The 17,841-nt window shown below is 59.3% G+C and overlaps 1 protein-coding gene across 1 annotated transcript; it reads right to left on the bottom strand.

Annotated features, from left to right (window-relative positions):
* Positions 1-1,543: 1,543 nt before the first annotated feature.
* KCTD5 (potassium channel tetramerization domain containing 5) lies at positions 1,544-16,336 on the bottom strand. The gene is made up of 6 exons (XM_004586683.3): positions 16,039-16,336; positions 9,128-9,236; positions 7,889-7,980; positions 6,700-6,795; positions 5,102-5,227; positions 1,544-1,686 (listed from the first exon to the last, which is right to left on the bottom strand). The coding sequence occupies exons 1-6, from the start codon at positions 16,288-16,290 to the stop codon at positions 1,657-1,659; spliced, it is 705 nt and encodes a 234-aa protein (XP_004586740.1). The 5' UTR covers positions 16,291-16,336; the 3' UTR covers positions 1,544-1,656.
* Between the last annotated feature and the right edge of the window lie 1,505 nt (positions 16,337-17,841).

The following is a 17,841-nucleotide window of genomic DNA, read 5'->3' as shown; positions in this document are numbered from 1 at the left end:
GGTGTCCAGGGTCAGGCCTGTACGGGCAGCTGTAGTTCACCAGCCTTGGCTGGAGCCACTCTCCTGGGCAGACACGAGGACCCCCGACTCCCTGTGCAGGCGGCCGCATGAGGAGCCCCGGCTCCCTATGCAGGTGGCAGTGCCCTAGCCTGAGCAGCAGCCTCTTTGTGCAGTGGACATCACTAATAGCCGTTGTGTTTTCATAAATACACAATTTTATTTACTATTTTCAGGGGAAACTTAGGCATTAAACGGTAAGCTGATAAAATATGGATACCTAAAAAAGTATAAAAGTATAAATATCCCCTTAGAATAAATTTTAGTGAATTAAGTCTTAATGTCTTTAAATTAAAACAAAAACAAAAACAAAACCCACAAGCCTACCTATTACATCAAGGTCACAAATCAAACAGTGCTAAGCAGCCAGCGTCCCCGGGCAGAATGCCCCCCAACACCAAGGCCAGCTTCCTCCTGGGCTCCATTGGGCGCGATGGGGTCAGCTGGGGCTTAGTCCACCCTCTACAAAGATCGTTATAAATGGTTCAAGCCAAACATTTAACAAAATACAAGAGACCTTAAAAAAAGAGGAGGTAAGTCCCAGACACCGGGGGACTCAGTAACCAGGTTATTGGCAAAGGAGTGGGGGACGAGGATCCGGGGCCAGAGCCTCCAGAAGCATCTGGAACTGCACGGAGTCAGTGCTCGGATTTGCCGGGCAGCCCCAGGGTCAGGATGCACAGCCACCCTGCAAGCCACAGCTGGAGTAACAGGAGCTTGGTGGCGGGACAGGCCATCTCCGAGGGGCCCCAGCAGCTCCAGCATCGGCCGTGTGGCGTCTCAGACATCCGCAAACATGGCAGAATGCATAGTTACACAAGAAACAGGCAGAGACTGTGGGGCAATGTCAACAGCCCGTGTCCTCAACGTGGCCCACAGTCCCAGTGGCCACTCCCCCTCTACCCAGGCAACAAAGGCACTGGTGGGTACCAGCTCTGCCGGGCTCCCGGGCAGGCCCTCCACCTCCCACCCAGTGACCGGCACAGCCACCACAGCATGGCCCACCCCGAGGCATCTCTGAGTACCGACACCAGGTGGCCTACCCACACCTGAAAAAAAGGACAGACACGCACACATACACACCAGCTCACCGGGAAACCACCAGCCTAGAAGCCTCAGCGCCCAGAAGTAGTGACGACACGGAGGCCATCTCGGTCAGACCCACTGCAGCGGATGGTGGCCGGCCGGCGCCAAGGCCCTGCCCGGAAATGAGGCCTGGTGCTCCCACAGCGCCTGCCGGCCAGGGCTCAGCCGCTGCCCTCGGCCCAGGCTGTTCCCCCAACCAAGAATGTGTGTAGCACCAAGAATGCCGGCCTCCAAATGGTCTGTGGGTCCCGCAGCTCCGCAGCTGCCGGCAGCTGCCTCAGGCCCTACGCAGCGCAGCCAGCCACCGCGCCTCGTCTCTGCAGTGAAGCCTGGGCTTGGACAGCTGGGCCGTCTCTCACCACCCACCTCAGAGGCAAAAAAAAGGATTCACACCCAGATCTCTAGAAAAATAATCAAAAGCAGATTTCTTCTCACGGCCAAGCTTCCTGGACATGGCGGCTCATTGCATCTTGGGAAAAAGTAAATGGTTTCTTGAGCTGTCGGCACTGCCTCTCACATCCTTGAACCCCGTTCCTGCAAAATCTGGAAACACCAAAAGCCCAGGATGAGGGTGCACCCCATGCCCAGGATGAGGAACCCAGCACTGCAGGCCACACAGCAGACTGTCCCCCACCCCTGGCCCCCTGGGGTTGCCTCAGCGAACAGCTGCTTGGGGAGGCCCCAGGACCCCACTCTCCTCCAAGCCAGAACAGAGTGGGGCTCAGCACCCTGACCCTCCCTAAAAGACTCCCGCCTTAGCTTCTCCTCTCCCCTGCCAGAGCCCACCTGCCAGGTGCTGGCTCTTCGTCTAGCTCTTCCCTGGGCCTCAGATGCTCCTGCCTGCCCACTGCCTACCTGCCCTGGTGCCCCCAGCATTACCAGTTAGCCAGGCTGGCCCTGAGGGCCAGGAGGAGGTGGTCTCAACTTGCACCTCAGGTCAGGAGCCTGAAGTTGGAGGTCTATCAGTGGTGACTTCTGCACCTGGCACCAGATGAGAGGGCCGAAACCCCAGGAGCCCAGAGCCTCCAGACTGGCCCCACACTGAGCTGGGTGTGTGCCAGCCAGGCATCTGTTCAACTCTGCCTCACTAGGAAGATGCAGAACTGCCTACCTGAATACGGCACTGCCCATCTTCCACAGCCCACACCTTGTCACACCTGCTGGCCAATCTGCTGGTGACCCCCATCTCTGGTAGTGGGTGTGGCTTTCTGTATTCTCACAGACCCCCACTGAGCTATGCAGGGATAGGGGGTCTTGGGGGAAGAAAGCTCAGTCCACTTGGCTGCTGAGGCCCTGCCAAGCGGTCCTGACCAAAGTGGGACAGGAGAACAAACCCAGGCTGGAGTCAGGGTCTCCATAATCATGTTCTGGGTGGAAACAGCCAGCCTGGGTTTACCTTTCCTTCATGTTAATGTAGCTACTAGGAAATTTTAATAGGCAGATGGAGCTCTCAACAACTCTTCTAAAGGGCCCAGAAGTAAATAGTTAAGGGCTATGTGGGGCAAGGCTGAAGGCACTGGACAGTCACTTCTACTCGCAGGTGAATACCGATCACTCAGCAAGCACGGCCACTGCTGGCCCATGGGCCACACAACCTGTGGTGCCAGCACTGGGCATTTGGCATGGAACGCTCAGCTGGCAAGGTGATTGCCAGTGCCCCTGGGGGGGGCTAGCCCTGCCTGTTCCCTGCCCTCTTTTCCTCCTAAAGGGGCAGCTGAGATGGTCTGGGCCCCGGCCAGCCAAGGCCGGCAGTGAGGAAGGCTGGGGGCTGAGGGTTCACCTAGTTGGAAGGAGGTCCCAGCTGAGGCCCAGCAGGACCATGTCCAGGGGCCTCCTGGTGGAGGGGCACGATGGAGCCATGGCCCTGCCTTACAGGACCAGAGCTGGCACCCAGCACACAGGCTTTTCATCAAGCAGGGGCAGAGGTGGATGGACACATGGGGAAGGCCGAGGGTAGGGCCAGCTAAGGTCATGGGTTCAAGGAGACTAAGGTCACAGGGGTCAAGCAGATGAAGGCATGTGGGTTGATCTCCAGGCTGAGAGCTCACCAGGACCTTTACACTTAATCTGAGTCACTGCCTTGGTGCCCCGTCTCCTCGTCGTCACTCTGGCCGGCGCACGGCGGGCAGCGAGGGGGGAAGAAGACAGGGCCATCAGCCTTGTGCAGGCCTGAGGGACACCCACAGGTTCCCCAGAAAGGACAGCACAGGCTGGGGGCGGGGTGTAGGCCCTGGGGCAGTGGCCTGCCAGCCACAACTTCCAGGATGGGACCTGTGGGCACCTGAACTGTTGGAGTCTTGGGGCCTCCCAACCGACGGGCCAGGACACGGCCATCTCCATGATGGGCTGTCAGCGGGCCACCCTGCTGTCCCTCACAGCTATGCGATGAACAGGGACCCTGACCACCAGCACTCCCAGTGGGCTCTGAGTGACCAGGCAGCACCCACTGCAGTGCGGGACCCCTGATCCTCCTCGCTCCTAAGAGACCATCAACTGTTCGAGCGACCTAAGGGGTCCGGGTTTAGTATGAGAAAGGCAGCTGCAGGCCCAGCTGCCCAAGGAGCCAGTCCTACTCAAGCCAGGCTGCGCCAGGGTCCAGGCCACCCCCACCTCCTAGGAAGCCCCTCAGGGCCGCCCCACTTTACAGCCAGTGTTCTGGAAAGACGCAGGCATTTCCCACAGCAAAGTGGCCTGGGTCCTGATCAGTTATGTGTGCTAAGAGGCTGCATTTTCTGCAACCGAAGCACCCAAGGGACACCAATCACGGAGTCTGCTCAGACAGCTGGGTGAAAAAGGAAGAATAAACCCCGGAGGAGAGAACAGATGGTCACTCGGGACTCTTGCTGCCTTCTGGACCACACTCAAGGGGCAGCCACAACCCAGTCCAGCCCAGCCCAGCCCAGGGACCTCCTGCAGCATCACAGCGCCACCCACATACTGCAGGGGTCACACCTGGGTGCAGAAGACCATGCCTCCTGCTGAACCCCGTCCCTAAAGACAGACCGGGGCTGGCCACCAGGACCTATGCTGTGAAATGTCCTGAGGCTGACCTCATCCCACTCTCCTCAGGCCAAGCACCTGCGGCCACACCCATGCCTGGCTGCCCATGTCCTGCCCTAACTCCTGGATCTGTCAAGAACCTGTGTAGACCTTGTGAGTTCAGGCCGCAGCTGGCCTCTAAGGTTAGGGGCCTCTCGACGTGTGTCGGGATGTCCGTTCACCAGCCCAGGGCAGACGCACCTGCAGGCTCCACAGCTCATCTAGTAGCAAACACGGCAGGTGACTCCCTGGCTTTCACCGCCTTCCACAGGGGACAAGAGGCTGGCCACATGGCAGGCCACAGCCACGGCCTGCAGAACACTCTCCCATCTGCCCGGAGCTTCCCAGAGGTGGGCTGGCTGGAGACCACAGTGGCAGCGTCACACCCCGAGCCCTGAGGGTGCTCCCAGGGAACCGTGCCACGTGGGCTGGGAGATGGTTCCCAATAGATTGTGTCCTGTGAGCAGACAGGCATCACAGGGAAGCTTGTAGAAGATAGGAAATGGTGAGACTTAGTACACATGCTGCCCTTCAGTGGGAGAAGCTGGCGCCTGGGACAGCCAAAAGCCATAATAGAATGGGGGTTCACGTCTCAGCTCCATGCTAATGCATCCCAAGAGGCAGCAGAACAGGACACAAGTACTTGAGTTCCCGTCACCCACATGGGAAACCCAGATGTATTTCTTGGCACCCAACTTCAGCCTAGTCCAGCCCGACTGCTGTGGTCACCTGGGGAGCAACCAGCAGATGTAAGATCTTTCTCCATCACTCTTTCAAAGAAACAATATGTAAAGATGTCTTTAAGAAAGAAAGGGTGAGACTCTGGAAAGAGAAGTCTGCAAGCCCGCTCGCACACAGCACTGCCTCCTGGACAGGCTCCCACCCGCAGGAGTGCTGCGGCCAGCTGGCCAGTACTCACCTTGGCCTTCTCACTGGGCTCGCTGCTCGTACCGTACGGAGTGTTGTGCAGCTCCTTGGAGACCACACAAAGGAATTCAGCCTGGTCTTCATTTCCATAATTGTAAGAGGAGCCGATGCTGACCAGCTGGAAAGAAGCCGCCCCTGAGTGACGGCAGGTGCAGAAGGCCCGCCATCTCCCTAGGCTGAGCCAGGCAGAGGCCACCTGCACACGGAGGTGGAGGAGGCTCCAGCCAGGAGGTATCACTGAGCTGGGGGAAAGGACTCCCTGAGCTGCCCCAGGGGCACATACACACACCTGTGTCCTTCTAATTACGTGACGTGCTGGAACAGGTTCTGTCTCTGCAGGGACCCTGACCCTGACCCTGCCTAAGGAGAGGGGGAGGGGGCAAGAGCAGGCATTGGGCAGCTGCTGTCCCAGGCAGCAGGACCCCGGCATGGTCTGGGGTTGAGGTCACAACTGGGCAAGCATCACGTGATGGAGAAATGGCAAGAGCAGCCCGAGAGCTCAGACATGCTCAGCCGTCCCAGGCTGGAGGCATACCCTGCTACACGCTCCAGCCGGGAGCCTCCAGAGTGCTGTGCTTTTAAACACAGAACTAACCAGAACCAAGTTGCCCAAACCACAGCACGATCTCAGAGGCTGTGATACAGAATGGCTGAAAGGCCGCACACTCTGCCCATCTCTCGCCCCTCCCTGACAGGTGTGACAAGCAGGCACACATTGCACACCGCCACATGGCCACTGGGCTGGCGCCTCTGCCTTGGGCAAGAGGAAGTCAGGGCTCTTGCCCTGGACACAGAGATCAGGATTGCTCCAGCCTACAAGGACTCTCCTCGCAAGGGCAAGAGACTCGGTACTCTCTCACTTCAATCCCAATGTGGCCACTTGGGTCACTGCAGGGCTGAGCCGGCCTGTGTGGAAAGACAGGGCCTTTCCTGCTCTTCCTGAAGCAGCACATCAGGCTCGGGGCCAGGTGGGCCGAGCACAGGGAGGATGTGGCAGGGCCGAGAGTGAGCCCATTCTTGGTGATGATTTGGAACCCTCCCTGGGGACGGAGGTCAGCCCCACACCAGTCCTATGGGTGACACCCCTACCCGCGTACAGGACGCTCCTCCACTCCTCCACCCCCAAACCCACCCAGCCTCAGTCACAAGCACCAAATTCCAAAGATGCCCAGTTCACAGCTCTAAAACATGGGGGCAGCTCTCAGGCGCTGCAGGGCAGGGAGGACAGGGTCAGGGCGCAAGAGACCTGCAACTCAGACCTACCTTCCCAGACTCCGAGGAAGGGCCCGTCTTCAGCTGTCCCCAGCTCCCTCCAACCATGCAAGCACAAGCTTGGGGCGCCCACCCCAACGGACGTGAGAGATGTAACAAGAACAGCGGCCACAGGATGGGCCAGTGGGAGGGTGGGGAAGTGGAGAGGCCCCATCACAGCCAACGTGGTTAGTGCCACGTAAGAGCCTCAGGACTGAGGGCACAGACAGGACTGCTCCACGTCCCAGCAGATGCCTGCTCCCTAACCCCTGAGGACCTGCGACCTTGGTAAGTCAGTTCAGTGGCATGGCAGGCAGGCCGGCTGGGCCAATCCCTCACCTGCTCAAACTTCCAGCCGTCAGACATGGTGGACACCATCTGCGTGAGCTCTTCCTCCTGACACTGCAGCACACGGTACACATGCTTCACGGGCACCTGCAACAGCGGCCGCAGTGAGCCCACCCCGGGCCCGGGCCCGCCCGCGCAGCCCTGCTCACCTGCTCTTCACTCCAGCCTGGCAGCCCAGGTCCGATCACCCAGAACCACCTGGAACCGCCCACAGCCACACGGGCCTGCGACAGCTGCTGTCCACTCGCCCCTCCTGCCTACCACACTTTCCTATTTTTAAATCCCCAAGTTAAACGGCTCATCTTCCTGCAGTCCCAAGAGCAACTGTGACTGGGTACAAACACGTGCAGTCCACTGGCCAGGAAAGGATCTAACAGGAATCCAGGCAGGACAAGCCCATCATAGCAACAACAGCACCCCCTCCGACCCCAGCCACAGGCCGCCTGAGCACCACACATGTGGTAGCAGGTCCCGGGACCCTGTGTTTGGGCTGCGACTTCCCAGAGGCAAGGTTACCCTGAGTGCCCACTTTCATCTGCAGTGGGGAGACTGTTGCAGGGAGGGGCGGCCCAGCTCAGGCCTCCTGGCTGTGACCGAGGTGGCTGGCATGGAAGCAAACTGGCTGTCTGGGCAACAACACCCTGGACGTGTCTTCTGCCCACACGGGAGGGGCAGCATGACGGGTCCCCCTAGCTTCCCTAGTGGCTGAACCCCCAGCGAGGCCTGGCCTGGGCTCAGGGCTGTCAGGCACCAGGTGAGAGGGAGGGGTGTGAGCAGACCTGAAGGGGCTCAACCCGCTGGAGGGCCCAGCTGTGCCAGCACAGGGTGACCAGGACCCCCTGTGGCAGGTGACAACCCTGGCCAAGTCCCACTGCTGACCAGGGCACAGGACCTTAGGGTGTCTCTGCAGCACCCTTTGGCTGCCCTGCCTCCTGCCCCTACAGCAGGTCTCACACACCTGCTCCAGCGGCCTGGAATGGCTCCCCTCAGGCCTCCCACTGCCTCTGCCTGCACACTGTCGTCTGGGCCCGCTGGAGTGGGGATCCCTGGGTCAGCCTGAAGGGCTGGGCGAGCTCCAGGGAGGCCCAGGCACAGGGGTGAGATGTGGAGTCCCTCGGCTTGGCCACACTGACACACCACCAGGCCTCGCACCTTCTGCCACATTAGTCACCCATCTCACCTGTGATGTTTTGCTGTCTCGTTCTCTAATTTTATCCTTTACAAGTTTTATTAGTGAGGTGATATTGTAAAATTCTGCTTCCTCCAATACTCCTGGAATAGAGGAGAAACTGATGTTTATCATGCCAATTGAGGTTAAGTAAGCACTTCGCACCTGCGTCCCCCTCTCTCCCCAGCTCATCTGCAACTCAGGAAAGTGGGGTGTTGACACAGGGATGGCGACATCCCTCTGGGTGACCTGCTCCCATGGGACCTGCATTTCCCTGTCACTGCCTGGAGGCCCGCCAGGTGCCAGGGACTTCTGCTGGGCTCCAGCAGGCGCCCGCAACACTGGCTGGAGGAGCGTGAAGGAGGCCTAGCCCGGTGGGCCCTGTGTGTGGTCTGATTCATGGTATCCAATGGAAGATGGGGCTGAGGGACTGCTTGTTGCTGAGGCCCTTCTGGAAGTCGTGCCACAGGCAGGGGCATCCAGCCTCCTGAGCTCTGGGACTCCTAGGGCCATGCTTCAGGGTCCTCCTGTGCACCTTCAGCCCCAGGGAAGCTGGGTCTGGAAGGCGACCGCACCAGGTACCTGCCAGCTTGGCCGTGCCGGGCAGCATGGTGTCCAAAACTTCAGCCCTGCACACAGGCCAGAGAGCACATCCCCCTCCAGCCCCTGCAGTGGCCACGACTGGTTGAGGGTGGTGGGTGGTGTGGGACACAGGGGCCTGGCTTGCACCTGGTGATCGTTTTTAAGTGTAACAGGCTACTCTGGGTGGGGAAGGTGCTGCTGCGAGGCGGGAGTCTCCCCAGGGCACAGGGCAGAGCCCATGCATCCATCTCTGAGAGCTGGGACCCAGAGCTTGAGGGAATCCTGGAAGGAGGGTAGGTGCCAAGGCTGGCCAACACAAACAGAGCTGTCGGAGGCCCTCTGCACAGAGGTGTCCAGACCTCAGGGTCATCCTGTGCCCAGGTAGTACGTGGGCACCACCCGGGGCGCTGCGATGGAGGATACAGCTATGGTGACAGGGTGCAGGCGCCCATACCCCTGGGGTCCCAGCTAGGTCAGCCAAGTGACTAGGAAAGCGGGCGAGTTCATGGGGGAAGCCCCATCGATGCCAGCGTCTTTTGCAAGAGGGAGACCATGAAGCAGCCTCAGCCAGGAATGTGGTGATGGTCAAATCTTGGCAAGAGGCCTGCAGGTTCTGCTGCCAGCAGCTGTGGAACAGTCCCGAAGCCCCGCCCACACCTCCACACTCACCTTCCTCGGCGAGGTCTTTGTTGATGACTAGCTTCCCATGCCTCAGATAGTTCAGCACAGGCCCAAAGTAGGTGGGATCTCTGTCGATCAAGTAGGCACCTGTTTCATCCTGCAAAGAATTCAACACCCTCAGTTCAGGACAGGACACCGCAGGTCCCTCAGCTGCAGCTCCAGGTCCCCATGGGCACCCCAGCCCTGGGCAGCACACCGCGGGCCCAGCAGCTGCAGCCCCAACATCTGTGGACACCCCGGTCCTGGGCAGGACACTGCGGGCCCAACAGCTGCAACTCCAGGTTCCCATAGACAATCCGGTCCGGGACCAACCCAGTTCTGTGTTTCAGAACTGCCCTGACAGAATACAGGCTACTCTCCTCACAGCTTAGGAAACTTCCAAGAAAACCCATAAGGGGCCTAACATAGAGCCTCCCTGGGCCTTCTTAGGGTGGGGCTGGTGCCTGGGGAGACACACAAACCTCATAAGCTAGGGCCGGATTGCTTGCCTGGCTGGGGTGACAGTGGAGCTCTGGTGGCACCTGTCCAACAGCTGTACACGATGCGGTGCAGGTGCTGCGGCCTGGATGCTGGGGCTGCTCACCCCCTTTGTGGGGTCTGAAATGTCACAGACCCAGTAGTTGTTAGGTGTGCCTCAGCATCCCACTCCTCCCTGTCTCAGTCCATGGCCATCACAGCTGCTGTCTGTGGAGGGGGCTGCCCTGCTCGGAATGTGGTTAGGGGGAGTTACATAGCACAGGAGACTGCGGCTCACCCCAAATTCTCAGGAGGCCCCCTGTCTGGCTGTACACCCGTTAGGGTCAGGCTGACAGAGCCTGAGCCTTCTGTACAACCTGCTCACATGAGGACCTGAGGCAGACCCCCAGGTTGGGCCCTGGGCACCAAGGGAAGGAAGTGGCTGACCGCAGCTGGGCTGGACACAGTGTTCCTGACCACAACAGGGAAGCAGCCTGGCCCCACTGCCAGGACCCTAGCTTTTATTCACGACACTCAAGGCTGCCATTGGACAGTGAGACCAACTGGCTTCAAGGGTTTCCACAGAGTTCTCACCACAGAGCTATCAAGTCCTGCCTTGAGATTTCAAACCAAAGTTCACGCCACCACGGTAGGCTGCTGGCCACCAACATCCCCAGGACAGAGTCCCCACCTCAAGTCCACTTCTGCTCCCAAGGGAACCTGTAGGGGCCCTGTCCTGCTCCCAACCCTCTGGATTCCCAGGCTAGCTTCTGGACGAGTCCTGCCCTACTGGTCAAAAAGCCAGCCTCCATGCTGCTCCCCTTGCCCCCCAGCAGCACCCATGTGCGCAGGAAGCCCGGCACACCTCCCCCATGGCCTGCATCACGAGCATGTGGCCACACACAACTGCTTTTCCATATATCACAGAGAATGTCAGGGAGGCCCCAGGGAAGGATCGGAGCCCCGAGGGGCTCACCCAGCTCTTGGCTGCAGGCAGGCTGTTCCCCCGTGGCCCGCACACCTGCAGCATGTCCCGGCGTAAAAAGGAAGAACCTTGGCCTTGACCACAAGCCAGACATCCTACTGGGCACTGGACTCAACTGCGGAGGAGCCCACTTGTTGGGCACCTGGTGACCCAGCCCTCAGCAGCCCTGGCAGGGCAGGGACAGGACACGGCAGGGGCTGTCTATACAACTTCTCATCAGTGTACTGATGCCCAAAGGGAGACCCTGGTCACTGTGCAGTTCTCTCACCGTGGCCTGACCTCTGCCCAGCTTTCTGTCAGTCCCTGGGCAGGGGTTCCCACAGACGAGCAGAGCCACTACCTAAGCCTGGGAAAGTGACAGGGCAGTGCTGGTAGGAGGTGCAGTGTGGCGTGGCATGGGTGATGCAGGGTAGTGTGGGCAGTGGGGTGGAGGGGCAGGGTACACAGGGTAACGCGGGTAGCGGTTCCAGCAGCCAGGGGGCCTGCAGTGCAGGCACCTCATGGGAACTCCCACCTGTAACCACCTGAGATGCAGCCTCTCGGAGCTTCTAGAATGGAACCAAATGAGTTAGACACTTAGCTGACCCTCCTGGGAGCCAGGATAGAGTGAGAAGAACAACTCAGCCCTCACATCTCTGCTGGCAACATGTGAGTGACAGCGTGTGGGCCCAGGCCAGGACCCCCGGCAGCTGGGGCGAGAGCAGCTGCCCACACTGCCACAAGGCAGCCTGAGTGAGGTAGTAAACCTGGCCGGGATGGCGTCCAGGCCCACTCCTGGCCGTGCACAGGCCAAAGGGCCACACCCCTCTCCCTGGGTACTCCATGAAGGGGGTGCACTCAGTAGTGGACAGCTGCACCCCAGGCTAGGGTGCCTGACTGGTCCTTGCTCTGCCCCTTGCAGTCCAGCCTCCTGCCTGTGCACCCCTGGGGCTGGAGGGGACACTTGAGTGCTGGGCTCTCAGTGACAACCCGAGAGGCCCACCACTGAGATCTGGGCTCCTGGCTCACTCAGCCCAGCTGCTGCAGGAGCTCATGGAGCAAACCAGTTGATGCAAGATTCCTCTCTCTTTCAAATCACACTTCATGGAAATGAAAACAGATCCTAAGGGGTAGGAAGGCACACTGTCCAGCCACAGCACCGGACAGAGGGAACCAGCAGGGGGTCAGGCAGCATCCCAGCCAGACCAGGCTCTCAGCTGTCCTTCAATGGCCTCCCACAGTTTTGGCTCTCTGTAGGCCTCTCTCCCAGGGAGCCGCCCAACACACGCCTCCAAGGCCTGAGTGGGGCGGGCCACGTCACGGTGATAGCTCCTGAGCCAATGACCAGCAGATGAGGACACGGAGCAGGACACACCTCACCTGCTGTTCCCTCTGCGGGGTCTAGTCCATCAGATGGGCTTCGTGACAAAACCAGGCTGTGTGGGGTCCTCCACGGGCAGCCTGGGGTCCTCACTGCAGCTTCCTCCTACCGCGTGCCCTGGGAGGCAGTGGGTGAGGCCTACCATCAGGGTGGGGGACTTACAATGACCTCTGTCTTGCCCCAGCAGCCGGTCGACAGGGGCTCATTCAGTCTCACTACCTCTTAAACTGGAAAAATCTAGGCAGTGGCATAGTAGCATAGCAAGCGAAGCTGCCACTTATAATGGATGCTGGTCGGAGTCCTGGCTGCCCTGCTTCCAGTCCAGCTCCCTGCCAAGGGCCCGAGTCCTGGGGCACTCAAGTGGGAAGTTGGGATGGAATTCACTAGCTGTACCTGGAACTCGACGCGCCTGCTGCTGCTGTGTGCACAGGCAACCAACAGATGGATGATGTCTCTGTCACTGTGGCTTTCAAATCAATAATATTCTCAAAAAAATGAGATTAAAAAAAAAAAAAAAAAAACCAAATAGGCCTGGGCAGTGGAAGAGCTGAATGAAGCTCCAGGCTTCTGTTTTGGGACATGGTGGGCACTGGTTAAGTGACCAGTAGGGGGAGATTTCTCTCCCTCTCTCTGCCTTCCAAATAAAATCAAAATAAATGCAAATTTACAAAAACACATGCTTGTTCTCAGGGCAGAGCAGCAGCCTGGAGGTCTCGCACACTACGTGCTGGGGTCCCGGGGGTACTGCACACTCCTGGCCACGTCTCGCGCATTCAGGGCTGTGTGTGGCCCCTGCACCCCTGGGCAGGCACCCGGTTGCAGATGGTGACCGGCACAGCAGCGGGGCCTTGACACTTTGGGTGCCTCACGCCAACAGGAAAGTGGCCAGAGGAGTCCCCTGGGCTGCTGAGCACCCTGCCACCAGTGGCACTTGCTCCAGGACCTGGGCCACGCGGGACGATGGCACGGTCCACACCTGGCAGGCAGTCCCGCGGGGGCCTCCTCTCCACTGTCCCTCCTGTACCTGCAGAGGGCAGACTGGACTGTGCGGGAGCCGCCTGCTCTCTCCTGGCCTGCCTTCCCCGCTGCTCGTGCTGCCATCTGACCTACTTGTGGTACCGCTGACTTGGAAAACACCCTTCTCAGGCCCAGCATGGTAGCCTAGTGGCTAAAGTCCTTGCCTTGCACACACTAGGCACCAGTTCTAACCCTGGCGACCTCGCCTCCCATCCAGCTCCCTGCTTGTGGCCTGGAAAAGCGGTGGAGGACGGCCCAAAGCCTTGGGACCCTGCACCTGTGTGGGAGACCCAGAGGAGGCTCCTGGCTTCGGATCAGCTCAGCTTGGGCTGTTGCAGCCATTTGGGAAGTGAATCATGGGACGGAAGACCTTCCTCTCTGTCTCTCCTCCTCTATATATATCTGCCTTTCCAATAAAAAATAAATCTTAAAACAAAACAAAACAAAACAATAACCTCTCCTCAAAGGCACAAGAAAGGGACCCACTGAGCTCGCTCTTGAGTGTGTCAGCCACATGAGCCTCCCAGGGCAGCCTGGCACGGACACACGCCCTCTCCTCACAGCAGTGAGCAGACTGAGAAGTGCAGCAGACTGATGCCCACCCGCCGTGCCCTCTCTTTCACAGCAGAGGTGTGTCACCCGTCACAGTGCGGCCTCCGCCAGGCCACCTACTGGGGGGTTTTCCCCTCAGGGCAGCAGGCTGCAGCTGCAGTAAGCACCTAGGCGGCCTGGCAGGGGGCATTAGTCTGCTGCACTTCTTAGGTAATTTCCTCCCTAGGGACACCAGAGGCACAGAAACCCAATCAACTCCCCCTTCCTGAACACGCTGGCAGCCCCTTGAAGGAAGGGGAAGCAGAGGCCGTCAAGGCCTGGAGAACTGGGGAGAGTGTGAAGGGGCAACCAGTGTAATGTGGGGCACCACTTGTGCCACACCCGCTACCGTCGGGCCAAGGGCCCAGGGTGCCAGAGCTCCGTGAGATGAGTGTCACCAGCCATACACATCGCACAGCCCAGGAGAAGGCCTGGGCCCTCCCTGCGACAGGACCACCAGGCGCGGGGCCGGAGGGCACTCACCCTTTTTCTTATGTCACAACCACTGCACTGGAGCACTGTCTTCACTTTAGCAGCAAAAGCTCAGGGAGGTCCAGACACTCACCCAGATCACACAGCAGGCAGAGGGGCAGGCTGCAGCCCCAAGTCTAATCTGCTACTGGGAACCCAGAACGGAACGTCTCAAGTCCTCTGCGACTCATTTTTCCACAAATGTTCTGGGGGACCCTTGTGCAGAACAAAGGCAGCCATGCCCCCAAGACCTCAGCCAGCGCAGGCCCAGCGAGACCCGCCTGGTTCTCCGGGGCGGAAAGACAGACCTGTCCCCTTGGCAGCACCTGTCCAAGGTCCTGCGTCAGACTTCCTCCCAGGACCACCAACTTTACCAGAGTAAACCTGGCCCAGGTCTCAAAGTCTTCAAGATGACCACGGGCTCCCCGAGAACTGGTACCACAGCCAAGCAGGGCCAAGGCATCACTAAGAGCCACCACCCCGGCACTGCAGACTGAGTGTGACCTGCCCTTCCCAGCTCCAAGCCACCTCCCCCAGCCAGGTCGCTTATAAAACCCCACTCAAAATCTGCTGGGGCCCGGGCGGGGACAGTCCTGCTCCGAGGGTGTAGGCCCAGAGTCCCCAACTTTCTGAGACCTGGCTCAGGCACAGACGAACCCTTGCCAGTCAAGCAGCGGCATCTGCCACCAGTGCCCCACCATAGCAAGGACAATGACGTGGCTATAAGCTGCTCGGCTCCCTTGATGCCCATGGACAATACCAGGACACACAGCACATGGTCCGCCCTGGGAAGGCCACCCTAGGCAGCACAGGCCTGGAGCTGCCCTGCACCAGGGCAAGGTCCCAAGCTGGTCTGAAGACGGGGGTGCAGGCCGTGTGGCTCAGCCCTCTTGTGGCCCATGATGGTATTAGGGAAGCTCCGGCAGGCGTGAGTGTTCACCACGAGGCCAATGCTTGGATGCTTGGAGAGCTTGCTGCTTGAATCAACAACATCCTGTTTGTGTCCCCGTCAGCTGCTAATGGCCTCCCACTCCTGACACTTGCCCTCCTCACAGTGCTCACTCAGGAGTTAATTACCTGGACAGTCTCCTGGGAGACACATTCAGGGAGAGGCAGCTCACCCATCCCCTCCCTGAAGATGCGCTAGGCACACACCCAGTGGATCAGCTCTGCTTTCTGGCAACTTCCCCGGGAGGAAAACCAACCCCGTGTCCTACTGACCAGAGACCAGAGCTGGTGCAGTGGACAGCGGTCACCAACAGACACAGCCAGACGGACTAGCTGCTGCGCCCTCCTCCCCAAGGAATCCTACTCCTGTGAAGCCCGCTTTTTAAGGCAGCTTTAAGAGACAGTAAAACGGACGGGCCTGACACTGTTCAAGTGTGCAACACTGTAAAATCCGACTGAACTTGCACAACAGGGACGTTGGAGCAGAAAGGCCAGCGAGTGCCAATGAAAGGCTACTGTTTAAACCCACAGCAAAACACACACCCACGCTCTCACAGGAAAATCACAGCTAACAAAAGTTTATTTCTGTCCCGGAGCAGGCTATCATTTTCTGGGAGGCCACTCCACTGAGGACGAGGGCGGGGGCCGGGCTGTGCAGCCCTCCGCCGCGCTGGGCTCCTGACCACATGACGTCGGGCCCAGGGACCGAGGAGACCCCGCCAGGCTAGCAGCAGACGCGCCCCTCCCAGCGAGACCCCGCACACGCCCCAGAACGGGGGACACTGACCAGGAGCAGCGCAGCTCGGCCACACACACAGCAACCCCTTCCCGGCCCTCTGTGCGGCCCCAGCCCTGACCGGGAGCAGGGTTCCGGGTGGAGAGTCCGCCTCAGGCCGCCGTCGCCTCGCTAAATGCAAGTCACGGGGGACGGCGGGCCAGCCGGGGGCCTCCCGGACAAGCCAAGGGCTCCGGGCTGGGGGCTCGCTTCCCAAGACCGCGGCGGGAGGAAGGGAGCCCCGGCGCGCAGCGCCTCCGGACCAGCCCCGCACGGCGCTCCCGCCGAGGCCTCACCTTGTCCGAGTCCAGGTCCGGGTCGGCCTGGCACAGGCGGTACAGGAAGGACTTGGGGTCCCGGCACAGCGTCTGTCGAGTGGTGAGGAAATAGGTGCCGCCCACGTTGAGCCGGACCCACTTGGACACACAGCTGGGGCGCTGGGCCAGGGCGCCGAGCCCCGCGCTGCAGCGGCGGCACAGGCCGCCCCCCAGCCCCGCCCCGAGGCCGCCCGGGGCCGGCGGCAGCAGCTCACAGTGGTTCTCCGCCATGATCCCAGCAAGCCCCGCCGCAGCGCACGGCGCCGGAAGCGTGCCCTCTTTAATACCGTCCTCCGCGCCCCGCCCCGCCCACCGGTCCACCTTCCTAAAGCGCTCGCCTCAGCGTCACGCGGGAGGCGGAAGTTCCGGGCCGGAAAAGCGGCCCGCCCCCCGCCAGCAGAGCCAGGCCAGCCAGTGTCCACACTACATGCTTTTATTACAAGACTACTGAGCAGAGGAAAATTCATCATCCAGTAACTACATCTACAGCACAAATATCTGAAAGAGGATACAGATTCATTAAATTATGATTAAATCATCGACCAAATAGAAAAGTTATATAATAAAGCCAGAAACAAAAGTTGTAAAATATAGTTTACAATAATTATTCACATTCAAGGCTGTACATCAATACATACAACAACGTGGCCCCGAACATGAATTCAATCCAAACAATTCATATATTAGAATTTAAATAACAGGGTGACTAGAGGCCAGGAGCCAGCAAATAACCTTATATAAGAATAAAAATACAAAAGTGTAAATCCTAATATCATTGCATTATTTGTTTCCATACTTTTTAAAAACTTCTGCTTTGCCTGTACATCACAGTTACGGCTACGGGGAGTTAGGCGTCTCGCTGCCACTGGCCAGCCTGTGCCGAGGATTCACCCTGGCGGCTGCCGCTGGCGATCGGCCACAGCCGCTCCAAAACTGTCACGATTCGATTCAGCCAACGTCCCATCGAGGTACGGCCCCAGAAGCTGCTCACCAGCAGGATGACCTATTTCATGTCCACTGAGCCACAAGTTACAACAGTATGAAGCTAAATGACTAAAAATGGTTTGCCTCTTGCAACAAAGGTGTCTGTGTGCGTTTGGGCTTCTTCACTTTGCAGGAAAAGTCCTGGGGAAAACAGCATCGAGGGAGGCCCATTCTGCTCCATGGCATGCAACCTGCTGGCACCGCCTCCAGACCAGATGTACGCCTGGGCTGTCACCTGGGCAGTGGGCGAGGGTATGAGCATGGCACCTGGATGCTCCCTCAGAAACAGACACTTTTAGTCAATCAGTTCATGTGGCACCTTCTCCACCCACCCTCACAGCTGCCACCCACTCGACAGCGAGCAAGCACTTGGGCTCTGTGGACCAGTGTGAACAGGGGCAGACCCAGTGCTGCAAAGTCAGACAGCATCTCCTGGGCCTCACCCAGCGCAGAGACCACAACCAAACCAGGGTGTCTGGACTTGAAGTGACGAGGCAGCGTGAGAAGGCCCTCCCACACCAGCCCCAAGCCAGACCACTGTGCAGTCCTGGGATCTGCCCTTGGCAGGGTTTCCGGCGGGGCCTTTGCCCTGCTGACGGTTCTGAACGGCCCCATGCATTTTCCAACCGCTAAGCAATGGCCAGGTCAGTTCAACGCCTGCTCTCTCTGCGGACTGTACGGATGCAAACGCAGTACCGTTGTGGACACAAGGACAGGGCCTGAGACCCCACCAAGACTGGGAAGCCCTAGCAGCAGATGGGAGCAGAGCACGCGAGCACAGCCAGATCCTGACACTGC

Source organism: Ochotona princeps, chromosome 24, assembly GCF_030435755.1.
Source record: "Ochotona princeps isolate mOchPri1 chromosome 24, mOchPri1.hap1, whole genome shotgun sequence".
Lineage (NCBI taxonomy): Eukaryota > Metazoa > Chordata > Mammalia > Lagomorpha > Ochotonidae > Ochotona > Ochotona princeps.
This window is presented reverse-complemented; position numbering and strand designations above follow the sequence as displayed.